At 40.8% G+C, this 22,149-nt stretch overlaps 1 protein-coding gene across 1 annotated transcript in view; it reads right to left on the reverse strand.

The window, feature by feature from the left end:
* col22a1 (collagen, type XXII, alpha 1) overlaps window positions 1-22,149 on the reverse strand; it is a 48,847-nt gene that overhangs the window by 17,343 nt on the left and 9,355 nt on the right. The window contains exons 4-36 of the mRNA XM_029442461.1: window positions 20,916-21,027; window positions 20,174-20,297; window positions 19,351-19,626; window positions 19,170-19,250; window positions 18,406-18,522; window positions 18,272-18,316; window positions 18,103-18,165; window positions 17,872-17,910; window positions 15,829-15,882; window positions 15,683-15,736; window positions 15,541-15,594; window positions 13,766-13,819; window positions 13,639-13,683; window positions 12,127-12,180; window positions 11,957-12,010; window positions 11,454-11,489; window positions 10,342-10,371; window positions 9,665-9,718; window positions 9,470-9,523; window positions 6,432-6,485; window positions 5,942-5,995; window positions 5,797-5,850; window positions 5,611-5,664; window positions 4,680-4,733; window positions 4,516-4,560; window positions 4,355-4,417; window positions 2,296-2,349; window positions 2,062-2,103; window positions 1,738-1,770; window positions 1,554-1,607; window positions 564-617; window positions 427-480; window positions 297-350 (exon numbers count right to left, since the gene is read on the reverse strand). Of these exons, the coding sequence (XP_029298321.1) occupies window positions 297-350; window positions 427-480; window positions 564-617; window positions 1,554-1,607; window positions 1,738-1,770; window positions 2,062-2,103; window positions 2,296-2,349; window positions 4,355-4,417; window positions 4,516-4,560; window positions 4,680-4,733; window positions 5,611-5,664; window positions 5,797-5,850; window positions 5,942-5,995; window positions 6,432-6,485; window positions 9,470-9,523; window positions 9,665-9,718; window positions 10,342-10,371; window positions 11,454-11,489; window positions 11,957-12,010; window positions 12,127-12,180; window positions 13,639-13,683; window positions 13,766-13,819; window positions 15,541-15,594; window positions 15,683-15,736; window positions 15,829-15,882; window positions 17,872-17,910; window positions 18,103-18,165; window positions 18,272-18,316; window positions 18,406-18,522; window positions 19,170-19,250; window positions 19,351-19,626; window positions 20,174-20,297; window positions 20,916-21,027 (2,123 nt within the window). The remainder of the gene's footprint in view (window positions 1-296; window positions 351-426; window positions 481-563; window positions 618-1,553; window positions 1,608-1,737; window positions 1,771-2,061; window positions 2,104-2,295; window positions 2,350-4,354; window positions 4,418-4,515; window positions 4,561-4,679; window positions 4,734-5,610; window positions 5,665-5,796; window positions 5,851-5,941; window positions 5,996-6,431; window positions 6,486-9,469; window positions 9,524-9,664; window positions 9,719-10,341; window positions 10,372-11,453; window positions 11,490-11,956; window positions 12,011-12,126; window positions 12,181-13,638; window positions 13,684-13,765; window positions 13,820-15,540; window positions 15,595-15,682; window positions 15,737-15,828; window positions 15,883-17,871; window positions 17,911-18,102; window positions 18,166-18,271; window positions 18,317-18,405; window positions 18,523-19,169; window positions 19,251-19,350; window positions 19,627-20,173; window positions 20,298-20,915; window positions 21,028-22,149) is intronic.

Here is a 22,149-nt window from a genome sequence, read left to right on the forward strand (position 1 = left end):
ACAGAGTCATACATGTTGTACACACTACAGGTGAACAAGGTCAAACATGTAACTAACAGATATCATGAAGCTTCCCCACTTCATGACTCACATCAACACAAGTTTATATTACAAGTGTTTAATATGTACATGAGGCGTTATGTAATGTAGCTGTGGAGAGTTTAGCAGAAATCCACACACGCACATGGACAACGTTCTCATTGATCAGAAAGAAGACATGTTATAGAAGCTAAATAGTCCAAACTCTCAAAAGTGACCAGTGACTTTAGCGTCTGAAAAGGTTAGAAAAGACTCACCACATTTCCTGGTAATCCACGAGGACCTTGAGGACCAACTATACCAGGTGGACCCTTGAAGACACACATAATATTAACGTTGGTACAGTACAGTGTGAAACGGTGTATTACTCTATATCACACAACTTACAGGGTCTCCAACACGTCCAGTCTCTCCCGTTAGTCCTGTTTCACCTTTTGGACCCTGGAATAAAAATGGCAAATTAGACGTATTCCACTTAAACTCACCGTACAGAACTCTGACCGACGGGATCACCAGCATTTTACCGCTAATCCAGCCGGTCCCTTGAAGCCTTGTTCACCAGGGAGCCCTCTTTGGCCCTGCAGCAGAAGGCACACGAAAGAACACACAAGTTTAATAACGATGGTAAGTTTCATTTTCACATCTAGAGCAGAAATCCTCACGTGCCAAAGAAAACTCACTTTCTCTCAACACGACTAAACAGCTCACCGTTTGCCATTACAGGAGTTTATCAGTGTGCGATACAAAAAGCATTTCATGATGTGCGGCTCTTAAATTTTATTTAACAGTGCAATGGCCTAAAGTGCCCACTTAACATTTTATGACATTATGTATAAATCTGTAAATAAGTCAAAGTTAAAACAGGAACCGCCAAATATGCGTTTTTCTTCATGACCACTTAAAATATATAAATGTATAAGAATAATATTAAGATGCAGGAACTGTTTCCTTCCGTGCACTAAATGTAGTGGACATGCTCAGTGCAGTTTGTTAGAAACGTGTTCTAGTTTAATCTAGTTTACACTCTCAGTTGTAGACAATGACAAACGTTCATGCACGAAGATATATTACAATATTCTGTGACTAAATTATGAACTAAACACCTTCACAGGGTGCTTGGAAAAGATAATGGAAATAGATTAAAGCGTGTGTGTGTGTGTGTGTGTGTGTGTGTGTGTGTGTGTGTTAATTATTGCACATAATGCATTTGTGCATTTGTATACTGCTTCCTGGGCTACTTCAACCTACATATACTAATATATATATATATATATATATATATATATATATATATATGCATGGTGTTCTGGTCCACCCAACATACTGTGCATCTATAAGCTGGTCCTGGTGCATTACCGTCTCCTACAGTTTGATTTACTAAGGGAGGCCCCTGAGCTCACACACTTCTTCACACTGGATCTCTACTGACATCTAGTGGACTCTGCTGAGTATCAGCAGAAGTAGTTCAGTTCCGTAAAAAGGGAAAGACGACGAAACGAAGAGTAGAAACTCACCATCTCTCCGGGTTTTCCTTGATCCCCCTTCTCTCCCGTGTCTCCAGGCTCTCCCTGCAAGCAAGAACACACACTCTAACCAGGAATCCAACAAACATCTAAACACTTCTTCAGTCACTGGACGTTTGAATGAGAAGGAAGAAGACAAGATGAGGAACACAATAAGAAGAAGAAGTCGACTCACAGGTTCTCCAGGCTCAGGGATGACGTTTGCCACCTGAAGAAAAAGAGAACAGTAGATAAAAACATGGCTGCTGAGTCAGAAGGAACATTACAGCCTTTAACAGTTTGAGTTATGGAGACACAATCATGTTAGTCAACACTTCTTCCAACACCTAAAATGTATTTATATTGTTTGTGAGGATTTATATATTGAGAGTTTTCTATGTCTTTATTTCTTGTTTTTTTCCACTTATTTGTTCAAAATAAAATAAAAAACATTCATATCAGGGTTATGTCTTTATAGTGTGTTAACATGAGCACGAGAAACAGCAGAAATGATACTTACATTTCCTGGAATGCCAGGTAGTCCCCGACCTCCCACTTCCCCCTGAGGCGAGAGACAATATATTCACACTGTCTGCATACTAATGACCTTATTACAGCGAACACCGCAGGGTGCCCATTAGAGACAGAGGAGCTGTGACTGCTGGACTGAAACACACCTCAGAATACATTTGTTTCTGAATGTACTTGACATTTATGTTTATCTTGTACAGAAAACCCCTCAGTTTGTATTTACCTTGTCGCCTTTATCACCTTTTGGCCCAAGTGGTCCATCCTGTCCTCTCTCTCCCTGTGAAGGAGACCAAATATAAAAAAGGAATTTCCCCTCTGAATCAAATTGAATACATTTCTACAGATCACGGATGCTATTTGCATTTTAATGCAGGGAAATGCCGAAGTCAAGAGCAGCGTGTCTCAGAGGGACATCTGGGGACCAGCAGCACTTGACGGTGTCCAAAGGTTAACAGTTCATTTGAATAATGTTTATGTTACCACAAATGTTTTGGTGTTATAAGAACGACCTTCAGGATGTCTCCAATACACATTTGCAGATGTTACACAACTCAATACTAAACTAGAAACGTGCACTCGGCGTGTTTCTCCCTCTGCGCTGCCAAACAGGGAAGAATCTCAAATGTCCCTCCAGGCTTCCTTACAGTCAAGAAAGCAGCACAGATTACAAAGAGAGAGAAGTATGCATCTGTTATGGTGCCTAACTTTAGTGGATCATAACGTATCAGGTATAGAATTCAGTGGCGGGCCGTGCATTTCCCACCTAGGCCTTCAGTGATGTCCTACACAGTCCTACCTGAATTATTCCACCTCTTAATACCATCATTATGATGCCATGTCTCTAGAAACTACATTTAGACAGAAACGCAGTATAACCGGGCGTTGCATCACCTTAATATAGTCAAGTACAACAGAGTTATATTAATATTTCCGAAGCATTTATAATCAATAAATCCGCATTTCCCTATTTTTGTTCACCCTTTCGTTGTGGAGCTCCGTTTCCCTGCGCACTTGTTCGTTGAGCTGTAGATCCACTCGGGTGTCCCAAAGGTTTTCAAAAGCACCGTTGCTTGTAAGTGCCCAGCCGTGCTTTGGTGTCTCGTTGCTGCCTTGGTTAGACAACTCAAGTTTCCAAACCCTGTGTGGCTCCAAACACCAAATCGATCAGTTGTAAATAGCAGGCTTTCCCAGCAGTACAATGTGCAGTGCCTCTTGGAGGCTGTGAGCCAGGGGTACCGCTCGTAGTTAGTGATTTAAAAGTGGCGGATAAACCCTGTGATAGGCTCGCTAGCGTCGGGGTTGGCGTCAATGTCTATCTTTTCTTGAAAAGTTCGTCTTGAAAATGGCGTTGTAATGATATTTGCGACCACATCGATCTCTTGTCCTCCTTCAGCCATTGTGGGTTGTAAAAAAACAGCTTGTAGAAATCTACACAAATTAGCTCGTTCAACTTCAGTTTGCTAGCTCTGCACAGCTCTGCCTCTCAATAGTGCGTATCCAATCAAAAGAAGTAAACGTGCTGACGTTATCGTACGCCTGAAATCTGATTGGTTAACGCCACAGTTTTGTTCCGTTCACTTTAAGCTACAGGCGCCCGCACTGTTGATTCTGAAGGCCTCAGGGCAGATTTATTGGACCCTGGCAACACATCATGGCTGAAATATGATTGGATAAAAGCTCTAACATAAAGGCCAGACCTCCACATCTCGATCTGAGGCTGGAAGCAGCGCAACCAAGAGGAAAGCTATGAAATAAAGAGAATAGACTATGGGGGATAATGTAATACATATTTGTGGAAAAAATATTTCAAAATTAAATTTATATTCTGATGATGTTTAGGCCAGCAGACAAGGCCTTTGCTGGCCCTGACGGCCCACCACTGATATAATTAATCTGCAGATGACAACTAGAGCAGAACATGTTCCCTGCAACATACGAGGGGAGGCTTGTTTTTAGCCGAGACAATTGCCAGTAAAGCCTTTTGCTTACTAAAGCAGTTGTTTATCATTTGCAATCAATCAATCAATAAATTACGTTTTTCGAAAATTATGAATCGCCGCTTCCAGGAGAGATCGTTGAGCTTAAATGTGCACAAGAAATATCAGGCTGATGGGACCAATAGTGTGTGAGATTAGCTGCGAACAGACGGACACACACACACACACACACACACACACACACACACACACACACACACACACAGGAACACACACACCGTCTCAATAAACAACAACATGGGACGATCTCTACAGCTGTGAGTGAACTCCGGATGTTACACCTACCGCACCACCTCTGTCTCCTCTTGTTCCAGCTTCACCTAGTGGACCAGGGGAACCAGATTGTCCCTGAAAGACAGAAACACATGCGTGTGAAAGGACGAACTATGATTCACTATCTTACAAAATATACCAAACCAAAAGAAAGTCGGCAGCTGTGAACTCACTCTCTCCCCTTGAGGTCCTCTTGGTCCGGGAGGTCCATCGTCTCCCTGGAGAGAAGACGCGCGCAGACATTAACAAATCGTATTTGCATATGGAAAACACACATGTTATCTCATAAGCTGCATATGTTTTCAGTGTTTCCTGGTGTACAGTGAAGTCGCAGTACCTTAGATCCAGCCTTGCCGGAAAAACCATCTGCTCCGCGCTCTCCCCTTGGCCCCTGCACAGACAAAAGTCATACTTTCAAAAACCTGCGTCAGACAGAAACATCAGGTAATCCCATCACATGAACTGTCAATTAAATGTCCAAAAAACAATGTTTTGCTTTAACTGTTTGTTGTTTTCTTTGATAATCTGAATGAATTATTGTCTTAAATGCTTCAGATGTCTGGAAGCAGACTCTGTTGCTAACTTCACATTGAGATTCCCAGAAAAACTGTAGTAAGTTCCACATTATTGTTTATACACACTATGCAGATGTTTCCATATTTGCAAACTTACGACTTGTATCTAAGAGACTTAGAAGTTATAAACCTCACAGTCAATAGCCTGAGCAGCGCTCACAGTGATAAACTTAAAGCTGTATTAACCTTGTGGGCAGAACTTGACATATTCATAAAGTTGACATGGCTAACTTGTTAGCAAACAGTTTCCTATTTACGCATCTAGCAGACACAAAGCAACAATAGCATCAAATGTAGTCGTGTTTCTGTCCAGCTGAGGAAATGAAGTCCAATATTCAGTGTCCTTCTAGCTTTGTTTTTGTATTCACTGCACTTTTGGAGCATATAGTTCTGATCTTTTCACTGTAAATGATTACCTGCTGCAGATGGAGCAGTGAGAATGAACCAAAAGTTGCAAAACAACCAAAACAATGAGCTAAAAGACTCCATAAAGCTGAGTAGAACTGCAGATTTATGCTAGAATTCTGTGTGGATTCGTCACTATAAGAAACTCCTTTCACATTAGACATCGTCATTTGTACCATTGTTCATGTACATTTTTGGTTTGGTGGAGATTTTTAAGCATTACAGGAAGTTTGAGCACGGAAGGCAAAAAGAAAAGAAAAGAAAGGTCGTTCTAAAGGTCATACTGACCATGGCACCATCGTTTCCAGGAAGACCGTCCAGTCCGTCTTTACCAGGAAGACCCTTTTGAAGATCAGTGACGAAAGGTCGACATTTAGAGACGGGAACAGAGAAACAACAGCGGTTTGAACACCTTTGACTGAAAGTAGCAATAACATCAAATGGTTTTATGTGAGAATAAAAAGGCCAACTCACAGACTTTCCAGACTCTCCAGGTTTGCCTGAAAATCCAATTTCACCAGGTAGACCCTTCATAAAGAAAGAGCAGCGTATTCATTCATTTGTTGCCAAAACAAAGGATCATATTTAGGAATGATTGCATCCTGATCGGCTCACTTACAGGAGGTCCGGTGTGCCCTTGGTTTCCTGGTGGCGCAGTTGGACCCTGAGGACCCTGCAAAATAAAAATAATACCAGTGAATCATGATCCCATAAAGATCTCATATAATGTTGGTTTTTGAAGGGATCTATATGCACTGCTAAGAGACATTGTGCATTAGTACCAGTGAGCAGCCACTAGAGGGAGGTATTACAGAACTGTTTACAGTTCTTTCAACCATGAGCACCACTTATAAGTGTATTTCTATTTTGCTCCAGGGAGCAGTTTGGAACATTAATTGAAATAACCTGTTGCTTTGAATCCAGCCTGTTTATTTCCCCACTATCAGAACACACAGTGAACACACCACGTTGTGGGTCACATTAAATATTGAGCAATTAAAACACCAAATGAATGTGCAAGAACAAGCAGTGACATAAACATTTTTAAACAAGTGTATTATTAATATGCATGTACATGTTGCTTGTCATAAAACTGAATTTGTACTTACAGGGGGTCCAGGAAGGCCGTCCACTCCAGGCAAACCACTTTCACCTTTCTTTCCCTGAAAGACAACATTTCAATTAAATTAAAAACTAAGGTAAAAGACATCAATGGACAGGATCAGCTGTTTCCATTAGCCTCAGCCTTAGCCTTACCCTCAGCCTTAGCCTTACCCTCAGCCTTAGCCTTAGCCTTAGCCTTACCCTCAGCCTTAGCCTTACCCTCAGCCTTAGCCTTACCCTCAGCCTTAGCCTTAGCCTTACCCTCAGCCTTAGTCTTACCCTCAGTCTTAGCCTTAGCCTTATCCTTAGCCTTAGTCTTACCCTCAGCCTTAGCCTAACCCTCAGCCTTAGCCTTACCCTCAGCCTTACCCTCAGTCTTAGCCTTAGCCTTAGCCTTACCCTCAGCCTTAGCCTTACCCTCAGCCTTACCCTTAGCCTTAGGAAAACAAATGCTAATAGACGGAACACAACCAAATACAGGAAGGCTCTGCAAATAGCAACACAACGGAAACTGCTGACACACAATTGATGTTGGGGGCGTTTGGCGTATGTATCCATCAGTGGTGTAGAAAAATAAGCTAACATTGAGTTAGTGGCTACTTTGTTTTAACATTGTGATGGCAAGATTCAGATATCTGCTGTTAACCTAGCTTTAGCCTTTTGCTAATTATTAGCCGGCCTTTTCCAAGTGGTGAGCATCACTTCTTCAGTGAACCTTGGAAACAGTTGTGCTCCTGGCAGAGGGTTTCTGTTTTTGGTTGTTTCCTCTATTTGCAGCGGTTTTTTTTAAATGCTGAGCATGTGTTATCAAATTGGTGAAAATGTGTTTTCTTCATGTGCAATGCATTGAGCACTAAGGACCTACGTAGGTTTAGCTACCTTCAAATCACGTATTTAAAAGTATTGCTTTGTATTATGTTGATTTCAATACAGATATTAATAGTACATCTACTATTAGATGCAGACAGATGCAGCAAAATATAGCACTTACTGTAATTCCTATGAAAGATGGACTGTAAATAGTCAAAAATAAAGTACATTTTTGGGAACAAACTAGTTTAAAAGGGACAACTGAGCTAAAAGAACATTGTCTGTGGATATTCTCTTTTCACTTGCATCCCTGTCACATTCCCGTGGGACTGTCCACAGGAGAATCCTGGCACTTGCTCTTTAAGTATGTTTCTTCATGTGTTTGTAGGTGCTGTCATATCAGGCTGGAGGTGCAGAGACCGACCTCGGCAGCGGTGACACACACGACTGATGACAGTTTTGCAGCTGTGGAGGTGAGAGCGGCTCAATCTATACCGACTCAACCATACAGCCCACTCTATCAGCACAGGCAGCAGTGGAGACCACCCTATTATCACAGCTCTCAGCCTCCCCACACACACACACACACACACACACACACACACACACACACACACACACACACACACACACACACACACACACACACTCACACTCCCTGTGCATCTTCAGCTGAGCTATAACAACCCCAAACCTGGAAAAAATAAATCAATCTATTTGTTTTTTAGGATTCACATACAAAGCATCTCATGGGACTGTCAAACTACTCAGCAGGACCTCCAATAATAATTTTACTCACTAATCACTTTACTCATATAAATAAACTATAAAGCTATAAAGGACAAAGTGAATTTTGGTGGTAGAAAAGTCTTTAATTCAGGTCCGGAGGGGGTTCGCTTCGCCTCTGCTGCCCAGCTGAGCAGCTGCACATGTTGATTCCAACATATTGCTAATGAGAAGTTAATTGCTCCCAGTACAGACGGGAGGTCACTATCTTTGTAATGTTTTTTGGAAGAACAAGTCATGTAGAACCACTACTGTTTACTTGTTTTAATTACACACCAGTGCGCTGGGACCAGTGTGGAGTGAGACGGATGGAAAGTAATATGAGAGACAAGGGACACTTTCTGTAGTTAATTCTACAATTACTGATAACAGCTACAGCATCAGCTTTCATTAGCATGAGAAATAGATCTCACTTTTCTTCATTGTAAATAATCCCATTGGAATATGATAAGTACAGTTATGGGATCACATACTCTTCCAATTACAGCGGATTACTGTTTTGTTTTACAAGAGCTTCTCTGAAGGCAACATAATCAAATTTTAGTCAAAACTCAGTGGACGAAGCAGAAAGCTGAGATATTTAACAAGACACGATGCATGAAGATATTACTTTCTCTCATTAGCACAACATTATGCCAGTGAGAAGAAAACAAGCGCAACCAGGTACGAAGTCAGGAGCTCACAAAGATTATCATTGTATCATTAACATTGTTTTCACATGTCATAAACACAGAAGAGAAAACAATTTAGATCAAACTTGAAATGAAAATGAATCACCAGAATGTCTTTTCTCACTGGCCTCTCAGGGCTTCCGTACTAATTACTTTATGAGGTTTGGTTTCTTGTGATTTACAAAAGTAGTCATTGTGTTGCAAGAACTGGTTTCTAGTTTCTCGTGATTACAAACCGTCTCCTTTAAATGACATGTATATACTAAACTGTACATGTTTTGTTCAGAAACATAACTGCTCCAGGAGACCGCTCATCCTGAGTCCTGGCTGTGGTTAAGTTTGAGCAACAAACCTTTTGTTTAAGGTTTGTGGAAGATCAGGGATTCAATTACATATAAATAAAATAAGCATGTTGCGTCTTAAGCTTCAAGTCATTTAACTTTTGTGTTGCTTTCCAGATATTCATTAATAATGTTTCCTTATCCATGATGATAACAGACACAAACTGTTAACAACTTGTCAATATAATATGGGATATTATTTGTATGCAGACTGAGACACACGGCCTCAGAGGCTGAATTCATTCTTGCCGTGCAAAGTTATAAGTTCATGGTTCAAGTTAATGCTTCCGTCAAAGTACAGATATGCCCTATTAGCCTAAATGATCGATGCCAGGTGCATAAACAAAAGAAAAGAATCCAAATTCAGGCAGAGATACTACTGCAGTACATGGAAGCCAGAAACCACAGAAAGATAGAAAGAACTGAGATTCTTACCCGCTGCCCGAACTCTCCAGGTTCCCCCGGTAGACCCTGCAGACCCGGAGGACCCTGAGGAATAAAATGTTCAGTTCATACTGAGCAGCTCAGCACGACGTCTGAACAGATGGTTTTTCCACAACAACAAAAGGCAAATTTCACTTAAAGGGACTAAACAGCAGGAAGGAGGAAGTAATACATCATGAGCCTTACATGAGACCCCTGGGGGCCCTCGGCTCCTGGAGGCCCAGGAGGTCCAGCATCTCCCTAAAACAGATAAAACACATGAGTTACAAGTTAAACTTTATTTATGAAGCACAATGTGCTGCACGACGCGTGAGCTAAGACTGACACTGCAGCAAGATAAAAGATGGGGCCATAAATGAACATAAATAATACATGTAGGATAGGAATAAGTATTAAAATAATTAAGATCAGCAACTGAGCAGTAGGAATTAAAAAGACGGGAATTAAACCATTAAAATAGTAAGAATAAAAAAATGAATAAAAAAAAGAAAGGTCGAAGACTCTTCTGGTAAAAGTTATAATGTTTTTAATAAGACAGATTAAAGAAAACTGTTTCAGAATGTTTCAGTATTACACGTATCATTACATACATAATATATTTATATTGCAATTTGAGATTACAGTTCACACCGTGGATAACAAATCCTGAAAGACATATTTTAATATGTTTATTTGTACAGTCCATAGTGGTGTGTTTGTGTTGATCCCTGCATTTCTCAACATGGCATTAACACTATTAATTATCTGCTACTCAATTATTTTCCCAATATACAGTTAATTATACTTTATGATTTTTAACTCTATAGTCTTTCAATCTTTGCTTTCCTGTGAATGAACATGATACGATATTGAACATCACTCACCTTATCACCACGTAATCCTTCTTTTTGAAACTGAAATTAAAAGAAAATAATAATTTTTAAAGAAGTCAAATAATTGACAGATTCATTGTGCTACCTTCGACTAATTATTGTAAGAAATGAGGCCACAGGAAACAAGTGGCAACCTTATCAAACACAAAATGGTATCTTTAGTGTGACAAAAAACATTTATTGCTTCATGTAGAAAAGATGGTTTCTTCTTCTGTCAAAGGATTTACGGAGGCACTGAGACTCACGTGAGAAAAACTATTCCTGTGATTCATTTTCTAAATCTGATTTAAGTTATTTTCTCTCTTTTAAGACTTAAAAACATGTGAAATAAAGTTTTTATTTTTATATTTCAGATCAAGTGTTTGCTGATGTAATACCCATTCTGGCCACAAGAGGCCAAAGTTCACCTCTACCCTGTGTTCTAACTAGGACTTAAAGTATTCATGTTCCAGGTGAGTTTTAATTTCTGCATGCACTCTAAACAAGGTACTACTTTACAGTAACTGTTACAGAACTTTCAATATTGTGCAACAAACAATATATTTAATATATTTTTCACTTGTTTTCAAAGATGAAATAAATAAGATTATACTGTTCTGCAAAACCTTTTTTCTCTTGATCTTAAATCACACAGAAGAGAAAACTATTTATATTAGGCGTCCGTAGTATTTCACTTGCAACTCACGATTCATGTTAAATTATTCTGCTTGTTATTTTTGGATGAATTGTTTCAAATAAAATATTAGAAAATAGCAAAGCAAAAGTACAAAACCATATGTAACAGATACAGGCATCATATTGTAGTGTTTTTTGTATGTTTTGCTAAAAATAAATGATGAAATGATGAATAAATTATCAAAAACCTGCCTGTCAATCAACTAAACGTGTTCACAGTTTAATAACAGGGTCAGCAGGTCAATCTTGTCCATCGTGACCCGGTTAGTGAGAATCATAAAAAACTGTTCATAGATTAAATGCACGATATGAACTTTAATTAAAACGTTTGTTTGTCTTGTTTTTCGTTGTTGCTTTTGTCCATCACTCACATTATTTACTTCATTTCTAAACAGGCCTGTCATTTTTCATCCTTTTCTGGTACTCACCACATCCCCAGGTAATCCGGGAAGCCCTCTCTCCCCCTGTGACGGAGATACAACAGAGATTCATTAGAATCAAGAGACTTTCAGGCTAAAGCACCTCGGGCATTATGGTAATGATACGGCAACGACCATAATTTATGAGATGACACGTTATTGTAGGCCTAAAGGAAAGTGAAACTTGTGGGTAAAGTGCGCTGGGAATTTATTTTGCATATGTGTGTTTGCGTGCATCCCCGTGCGTGCATATGGGTGTGGTGTGAGCATGTGTGCGCCGCTGGAATAATCATCAAGTCGGTAATTACAGACAGACGGATGAACTCTGCATTTTGTTTTCTCAGACAAACGAGTGAGCTGACTTTGATGGTGCACAGAGGAGACTGAAGAATGTCTGGAGAGGGAAACCGACGATACCTCAGCAAAGCTTAATAAAATTACGCTTAAGGAAACATCTGATATACCTGCCAATCAAGTGGACAAGGTTGCATGCAGCACAGGGAGGGACAAACCTTGACGCCTTTAATTCCACTGGCCCCGGAGGTACCGGCCAGTCCTCTCACACCCTGATACGTTTGAGACAAAAAGCTTCATTAATACACAAGTGACTCACAATATCGCCACATTAATATGTGAGGTCTGTTTGTAACTGCAGGTCTTAAAACTGAGGATCACGACTTACGTCTTTCCCAGGAAAACCAGATTTGCCAGGGAATCCATCCAAACCTGCCTCGCCCTAACATCGAAACAAGTGCAGAAGAAAACATTATAAAGTGTCTATAATCACAAGTCAACTCAGGAAGCAGCTTATGTTATGTTTGCTTGCAATAAAAAGAAATTGCATAACCAGCACATGTGCAGAAATAGCTGCCATGTCTGCACAGATATAGACAAGAAACTAAAATGTCAGCAACGACGTCTCAGTCAAATGTGTCTTCAGAGGGTCAACACGACACTAACAGTATTATTATACTTTACATTATCCATCAATTATTACATCAGCTTTCACCTGAAAGGTATTACTTTATTATTCTTACATTATTGGCCTTTATCACATTTCCAATCAGGTTAAGTGATTTTACATTTTCGTGCTAAGTTATTCCAATGGATCTGTGAGACCTTCTGGCCAGCAGATCACTTAAAAGATCAGGATTCGTCTCCGGAGCTCCGTTTATTTCCAAACCAAATTTCATGGCGATCCATCCGGTTGAGATATTTCTACTTAGGAACAAAGTGGTGGTGCCGCATGTTCCCATCCAGCCACACTGCTAAGCACGGCTGACAGAGAGCAGATTTTAAGCAGCGCTGTGTAACCCAAAAACACATTCTTGAGTTTTCAGTCAGCAGACATTGCCCTGACTTCAACCCCAGGTGCCTCGTCGTAACCGTTCATCCCCTTAATCGCTTTACTGGGGAAAGTACTTTTCCAGTTTTTCCAGGATATTGCTTAGTGACGGGTCCTGCTGGATGACAGACAGCTCTGAACCTGGCCTCAGCATGTTTGAATTGAGTTGCAATACGGCGAGGAACCTGCTGCACATCCTCACGCCATATGGCAAAGTAATCAGTGTCCTGACTGTTTACTGCTTCATACACACTCCATGTCCAAGTCCTTTGAATTCAAACTCAAGTGGATGTCTCAGCGTGATGCACAAGTAGTTGATACATTGTTTTTTTGTACTTCTATCTGCTACTTATAGTATCATGATCACAGAAACATCTTGACGAGTTTAAAGTCCAACATGTTGGCGAAAGAAGGAAGGTGCGAGCAGCTCCGAGGACAACTTCAGACATCAACACGGCTCCACTAAGCCCTGAATGAGCCGCGATTTAGCCATAAACGCCCCCAAAGGATCCCAGACAGGAAGTGTGGAGAGTGAATCAAGGAAGCCACATCTGCTTGCATGATTACGCCCCCCAAGTTCTCAGTTCCTGTGAGAAGAATGGCCTCTCTCAGAAGTTAACCCTGTCCTCAGAACTCAGTATGAGCTGTACTCTGCACAGGTCCAATCAAACATACAGTACACGGTTCAAGTCCCGGGACAATGCTGGGAAAACATGAACAGGGAAGGTGAGTGTGTAACTCTCTGTTGCCCTTCAGCAACTCAGGATTCGGAATCAAGTGCTCTTGAGCAAGACGCTAAAGCCTAACATGTGATGTCTTATGTGAAAGAACTGGTGCAGCATAACTTACCCTGACTCCCGGAGCTCCTTTTTCACCTCTTATACCCGATTCCCCCTACAACAAAACACACAAATATTATTATTTATGATCAGATCTTAACTGATCACCTGGTAAAAGTGGTTCAGATTCTACTCACAATGACACCTTCTGGTCCTGGTGAGCCAGCAGTTCCTTCATCACCTTGAATTCCCTATGAAATATGAATTAAACAACATTTTACTAGTGGGAATTGGGACTTTTGTGCTACTCAGCGATATACTGTAGACTAAGTGGAGGAGAGCTGAGTCAGAAGTGAATCAATGTGAGAAATATAAGAAACCTGAAACCCGGAAAAAAAAAGAAACAGTTGACAGCAGTTGTCAGTGCTTTGAACTTTGACCTCTGACCTCACTTTCATTCTTTTCTCAAGCCAAAGAAATGTGTTTTCTGATATTCATCTTTATTTTCATCGCTGCTCTTCTTTATGTAAAGTAATATAATAAGCCAGTTTGAAGTAAACACAGTATTATTGAAAACTTCTGCTTCCTTTTTAATCCCAATCAAGTTTATTCCAATGACTATATATGTGAATAACGATCCGTATGTTGTCAGCTTGATTCTGAAAGCTTAGTTTTATGACATTAAAAAGAAAAGATGCTGCTGCTGTGTAATGTGCACTAATGTGCTGTAATGAATAACGGATTAAATAATCCTTCGTCGAGAAAGACAATTTGAAATGTCACAGACAAAAAGCACAGGTGTAAATATTAAAATGAGTGATGTCTCACTGGGACACTTGAATAGAACTGAGCCATCGTTAATATTATTTATAGCACCTGTGCTGCTGTCAAATGGTCCTAAGCTGTAATTAATATGGAGTTCAGCTGTCTTCCACTTTCAGTCTGTAAGCCTGCTGGCAAAAAGCTTTGTTATCTCTGCTTCACCTAAAATATGAATTATAAAAATGATACAACACAAAGCAACGTTAGCACGTATGTGGCCGAAGATGCGCCCTGATGTGAGGACGGTTTCAGTTTAATACTAAAAGAGCGTGCGGACATATGGACATAAATGCACTGAGACTGGGGGAGTTTTAACGCTTTTATTTGTGACTCCTTGGCTACATTGTTTATATTGCATTTTTATTTTCAAATGATATTTAACATTTGAACAGCAGGTTCAGTCTTATAAAATTAAATATTAAATGTTTTCTTTTTCAAATCGTTAGAAAATTCCTTTTTAATTTCTGCACTGTGACTTAAATATAATCGTTAATCTTGCATTTTAATTTTCAAGTTTTAATTAACGTTTGAATATTGTCCACTGTACACGGGGCGGGGGGGGGGGGGGGGGTAATACATTTGAATATCTTCATAGAGCTCCCTTAATAAAAATGCAAATTGGATTATTGCATTTTTATTTAATTTCTACTTAAATACCACAATTAATAACAAATAAATATAATTCTATTGTGGAATTCCTCTATGGGCTTCCACAGTATGCAACTGTCAAAAGCAACTGTATAAACTTACACACAAACACACACATATATATATATATATATATATATATATATATATATATATAGTGTGTGTGTGTTTCTTTATTTATTCTGTGTCTACGCCAATTTTCGCATCTTGAAGTCGTGTGTCGACGCTCTGCCATGAGAGGATTCTCTGTGTTGTATCTAAAGGGGGCGATCACTCGCTCGAGCCTGTCACAGTCCATTGGCCAACCCCCCCACCCCCTCTCCTCCACCAGCTGCTGCTTCATCCAAAAGGAAAGTCAACCAAACTGCCCCTTTTTTCACAGGAAATCGATAACAGGCTGAGGGGTAATTGTCCAGAAAAAGCGTATGTACGCCCACTTAACAGCACATCAACATTACGATGAACCCGATGCATGAGCACTTGGAAGACGACACTCACGCACCTTTGGGCCAGCTGGACCCGACAGCCCTGAGTCCCCGGCCCGTCCTGCTGCACCCTGTTGGCAGAAACACACAGGGATGAAAACACACATATGTGTACGTGTTGCAAACCTTTAGTGAACTATCAAAGCGTGTTCTTCTTACTTTGTCTCCTTTGTCTCCAGATAAGCCATCAATACCTGGCACCCCACCGAGTCCCTGTGGAGCAGAAACACATGATTAATACCACGATGTGAACGTAAGATTCAACGTATTAAAGAAATCCGCCACGTCCTGGTTCAGTGTCACACCTTCTCTCCTTTTTGTCCAGGAGCACCTGTCAACCCTATCCTGCCTGAATCCCCCTGTGGACAGAAGGCAAGTATTTACTTTGACGGGTGTGTACTGCACAAGCATGCAAGATGTCCGGTAGTACAGGCGGCGATGGCGTGCTGTCAGAATATCAACCTGGTAGCGTCACAGAACACGGTTTAGTACAGGCCTACTCAATGACTTTTTCAGAAGCGCCAGATTTGAAAAAAAGGGGCCGGACATTTACAATGTCTGACCTGTAAAGCTCTAAAGAATTATAATGTGAAAACAATGCAACTATTTAATATTAGAAGTATGTTGTAAACACAATGTTGCATTTAACATTTTTTAAAGTTTGATTGACAGCTTAAGCAGTCTGGGTTAAAACGTTTTAACAAAACATTAGCAAATTAGCATAATGATGAAATGATTATCTTCTAATGATCAAACAACCTATAAACTTATGTTAGCAGGTTGCGATTGAATTAATACATTCATTTTAAATAAATATAAAAAACTCCTATTGGAGGAAATTAATAAAACAAATTATTTATGCTTTTTTATTTGTGTTTATAAATGATCAAAGAGTCGGTTTAACGTCTTTAAAAGGATTCAGCCAATTGAATAAGCCTGGTTTAGTACATGAGGGTTGGAGGAATTAATGTAGAACAAATGTTAGAGATGAATTAATGGACTCAAACAGTAAATACAGACATTTGGACAAAAGACAGAAGTTAATATCACACAGAACACAAAGAGTTAAACAAGTCAAGGTTCACAAAAACACAGAAACCTTTGAGTAAATGTTTGGAATATGTTAACCAAGACCAAGACCCGCTCTGGTCTGGTCGCACATCCAACCCAAGACTCAAGGAACAATGGCTTCCCATTGTCTTCACACTGTCTGTACACTGAAGTCAAACGCTTTGCCAAGGAATCTCTTGGATTTCAAAAGCCGGCCTGAGTGAAAAGTAACGCTTGTCAAATGACACAGTACTGAAAGGTCTTGGCCACCACAAGACTTCCCTCTGCTTCATAAACCACTTTACAAGTCACAGAAGGTAGCCCTTTAATTATCTTTAGCAGCTTATATCGCTTTAATGCTCGTCATTTCTTTCATTGCAGAGATTAGGAGAAAGGCCTCCGCTCTGCTGAGCCCTTTAACGAAGACGAAGACATTATCTATAACACGGGGAACTGCCTGTTTGGCTAAAGATGCAATTAGACGCACTCAAAGCCGGATGAATTCACTTTCACTCCATGTGACTGGATGACCGACGGAGCCGGTTTGAACCGCAGCTTGGGGTCGGCTTACGTCATGTTTCTTCATCAGCTTCGGGGGAAGTTTACGACAACAAATTGCAGCTTTCTCCGGGAGAAAGTGAAGACAGATGCTCATGCAGAAAGTGAGAAATAGAAAAGCAACAGGGGATGCTCTGCATTAAAGTTTGATTTAATGCAGTTTCATCAAACCAGCAAAGTTTCCAGCAGCAAGAACTAGAAGATGAAAACTTCTCATGTGTAGAGTTCTGCTGTCTGTCTGACTATCACAACCAAAGACGATAACACGAGTGAGAAGACCGCGTCTCGTCTTCTTCTTCTTTATTTTAAGTGTCTTTCTCTGGACAGCTTGAATGATGCATGTTGAGGATTTTGTCTCAAGGAACAAATTATACTGCGAGACTCCCAGCTGGCACTGCCAGGCAGCACCGAGGCGGTGATCTGAGCAGGCTGGGTGGGCGTCTGCGTGGGCCTGCCCTCTCTGCTACACATCCTCTGTGGTCGCCTGTCCTGTAATTCTGACAATAACAGCTGTTTGAGCATTTTCCTAGCCACTCCCTGACAGAAAAGAGGCCAAATAATAAAAAAGAAATACAACAAAAATACCGCAAAAAGGAAAAACACTAAATGAAAAATAGGAAAGACAGAAAAGTAAAGTGAAAATGTTGTGTCAAAGATTTACATGCATATAGAATATGCACCGAGACAAATGTGGGTTAGCGTGATGCTCATGCAGCATCAGGAAGAGCAGGTGTACTTACCCTCTCACCTCTGTCACCTCTGACAGATATAACTTTGCCCTGCAAATAATTAATCGATAAGGATCAATTATTATCGAGGCAGGAAGAAAAGCAGATGAGATAATAGCTGGGAGGCGTGCAATCTGAAATAAGTCTACAGAAACCAGCAGCTCTGCACATGATGTGTCACTAAATCAACTAGCGATTAAAACCATTAAAACCATTAAAACCAAAACAAAACAGTGTTCATACAGTTTCTCCTTTTTCTCCTCTGGTTCCAGGCGTTCCGGTGGCGCCCTTAAGGCCAGAGTCGCCCTGAAAACGTATGTTCACACAATAAAAAAAAAGTAGAACAAACTGGAATATGTTGAAACTTTAGTCTTTCGTCAAACACAAACTAGTAAAGCCAACTGTAGATGACCTTTCCACCCCTAGGACCTGCAACACCGGCTGCACCGATCTCTCCCTGTGAGAAATGAAAATAGAAACGTCTTTGGAAATGATTCCCACTCGTCTGGGAAAATAAGAGAGCGGCGGCGAGTCAGGGGGCTTTACCTTATCTCCTGCAGGGCAGGAGCAGTTCACTGCAGGGCCTCGCTGCTGCTCCACAGCAGTCGGGGTTGGAGTGGGGATCTCCACGGGGGGGGCTTCTGTAGCAACTTTCTTCGGGCACTAAAATGATAAGATTTATGATTTATTTATTAAAAGTAATAGTTAAATCAATGAATGGTGAGTTGTATCGGATGAGCATTAAATCACTGTGGCTGGACACAAAATGGTTTTCAGGCAACATCACTCAACTTGTAGGCATTTTGGAATTCATCGGTGTAGCTGCAGCTGATTACACTCGCTTTCATACGACAGCTTGTTAGAGCCATTGTAGGTAAAAAAGAAAGAAAACTACAAGTTCTTTGACAAAAAAACAAAACACTATTTGTTGCTTCAAAGTTAGAGAATTTCTGATTTCTTTCTTTCCAATATTTGACTTTATAATCCAGTTTTTCTGGTGAATTTGTGAGTTTTTTTGTACATTTTATGACTTAAATCTTGAAGATTTTGAGGTTTATTTCTCTGAAATTTATGAATTTATTCTTCGAAATTCACATTCTTCTCTCAGAGTGTTACCCCCCCCTCCACTGGCTCAGTATTAGTATTCAGTCCAATTACAAAATGAGCCTGGTGGTGTTAGCTACTGCAGGTAACAAAACCAAAAACAGCTAAAAACATGATTTAAATGAAAGTCAACACTTAGGATGAAGACAAAGCAGCTTATCGCGTTAAACCTGCAATCAGAAACAAATGGTGCCTCCAATACTCACAGGTCCGTTGGGTATATCACAACAGGTTTCCAGCTCCGCATGCTTGGAATCACAGTAAATCATCATCCTCTGGAGGTCGAACTGCGCGGACACAGACAGTCGAGAGTTTTGGTGAATTTCAAATCTATAACTACATCTTGTAACCCTCCATTTCACTGTCAATCTACCACACGAGACTCACATCAATTGGCACACTGTCATACAGCCTCTTCCCGATCACTGTCTTGCCTTGGATATCGATGTCCTCCCTGTCCCCGATGGGCAGAGTCTGGATGTGTTTGCAATCCAGGTACAGAGACACAGACTTGGCCTCCACGCTGAGGGCGATCTTGTGCCAGTTGCGGTCAAACAGGTTGTCAACTTCAGGGTTCTTGAACACAGCTCTGACCGCATCTTTTGTCAGGCCGACGGCATTGTACTCCACCCCCTTGTTGTCTCCGTCCAGGCGGATGGACACCTGACAGGATGGAGGGTAACATGAAGTATTTAAGTACTGCACTCAAGCACTGTTTTGAGGTACTTGTACTTTACTTGAGTATCTATTTTCTATAGCTAAAGATTTATGATCCCCAGGTGGAAATTCACAAGATACTCAGGATTATATATAAAGTCATTAAAAAAAAGCCCCACGTTTACCAGCTGCAATATTAAAGAAAGGTACACATTAATTAATCAATGAGTACAATCCAGTTATACATCTGCAAAATCGTAAGTAAATATGATATCCGATCCAGTTCCATTTTCTTTGACCAGTATCGGACTGATAGCAAGTATCGGATCAGCAACTCCTTCATTACATAATACTTTTGCACTTTTACCTTAAAACCTTCGAATGCAGGACTTTTACTTGTAAGTATTGTTGCTCCTTTTACTTAAAAAGATCTTGACAAAAGACAAGTTCAGTGCGTGAGTTGAGTCTATCCTCAGTTGACCTTGCAATCGGTCAAATCCAGACACATGCGGTAATAATCACATTTACTACTATTTACATTCAGCTGACTCACCTGTGGGATTCCATATTTGTCAAAAACCTGCCAGAGGTACCAATCTTCACGTCTGGAGCTTTTTCTGAATTTGAATGTCGTCACGAAGGCGTATTCATCTGGCAACCCTTGAGGAAACACATCCCTGCAGGACAAAACATTGTTATTGCAAAAATAATCTGTACTTTATTGGACTTTTAAGATAAACAGAGTTGCAGTGACCTGTTACAGTTTAGACTTTAAAGTACAATCTCAGAACCACCTAGTAACCACTACTGTCTATATGAACTGTGTCTTCCCTCCTCTGCAGAGCGACGCTGCATTGTTTTGATTATGAACAAAACATTTGTGCATAGTATTGTGTTTTATCATCTATAAGTGCTGGTGATGACTTCTGAGGTGAATTAATAAATGCAAAAAACACATTACTTGGTAATAGCTTCCCATTTTGTTGTGTTATTTTATATCCACTACTGTTGCTACTAAATGTGAAGATGGCATCCTGCAGGAGCACCTCCACCCTCTTTGGTTTGGGCAGTAATGACTTAATTATCTCAACTCTCCTTATTGAGTTCTGTGTGAGCACACGGCCCTGCAGGTCGATTGTGGGGGCGTTCAGCTGCTAATTATGATGAATTATAATTCATTATTATGACAATATAACAATTATGTGTTTTAAGAACGCATCATGAATCTAGACTTTTCTCAAGAAACACATTTAAAAAAGAAATGTATGTATGTATGAGTCCAGATTTTCACTTACTCTGTTTGCTGCACAATGGGCATGGTGCCAAGACGAACGTAAGAACTTTGGCCTTCCTCATTTGTGATTCCCAGAATATTTTTCACGTTGAAGAACTGCATCAGGTCGAACCCTGCAGCAACACAGGGAAGTAGTTACTCTCACACACACATACACACGCACACAGGGCTCGTATGTGTTGAGGTTGAGTTATGACTTTGACAGAGTTCTCGGGGTGTACCGAGGTTTAATTGGGTCAGCCCCACCACACCCTGCAGCCACTGTGTTTGTGGCTTTTTAGGAGAGAGATTAAGATCACTGAATAACTGGAAAATAGAACCATTTGTTGGTCATTCAACATGTGTTTGATTTGCTGCCAGAGGAAAAAACTAGTTGCCATCGCCGTTAAGGTCCACGTGTGACTCTGAGAGTGTGTGTGCACGTGTGTGTGAGTTGCCCTGCAGTGTGCGATTTGAAGTGGTGTAACCACAGGTCATATTTAGGTGGTTTAGAAAGGACACTCCCTTGTACAACAAACAAGTGCTGTAGCTATGGCAATGCCCGTTTGTCCAGCAGATCTCTCTGAAAGCTGGTGGTTGTGTTGTGTGCATTGAGCTCTTCTGAAAGCAGACGGTGCCATTAGTGAGCCATCAGGATGAGTGCAGCGTCAACATATTCCTGCACGGCCTCAGTAATGCAGCAACATCTATGAGATGTAAGGTTTCCGGTGGGGAATATTCCCACCAGCGCACCAATCTTCCAAAGAGGAAACCGGAACATTAAGGTGGTAATGTGAGAGTCTGGCAAAAGCTTAGTGGAGGTCATTAGAAATAGCATGTGAACAGGTGGTCAGACACAGAGGCTGCCCCTGTGCCATTAGCAACAGAGTAAAAAATAACAGTGAAAAAAGAGCCATCAGAACAGACATGACAGCCCAGCTACGTTCTGTCTGCCAGTGAAGTGAACATTCACCGCAGGGGGAGAGTTCATCTGTTCTGGTTTGAACATGAATAAAGACTTTTTTTCAGGGGACATTTCTCTACTGGTCAGTAGATGTTGCTGTCTCTGTTTTGGCTTAAAGCAGGAGTGGGGAACCTCCAGCCTCCGGGCCGTATACGGCCCGCGAGACCATTTGATCCGGCCCTCGAGGTAATTCGTAAAACACACGCAAAATAAATCCACTAGCAAAAAAAACTAGACGCCAATATTTTAAACGGCCGACTGACTGTTTTTCCTGGCCAAGGTCAGGGTCCCT

The sequence above is a fragment of the Cottoperca gobio genome, chromosome 11 (assembly GCF_900634415.1).
Source record: "Cottoperca gobio chromosome 11, fCotGob3.1, whole genome shotgun sequence".
NCBI classification, from domain to species: Eukaryota; Metazoa; Chordata; class Actinopteri; order Perciformes; family Bovichtidae; genus Cottoperca; species Cottoperca gobio.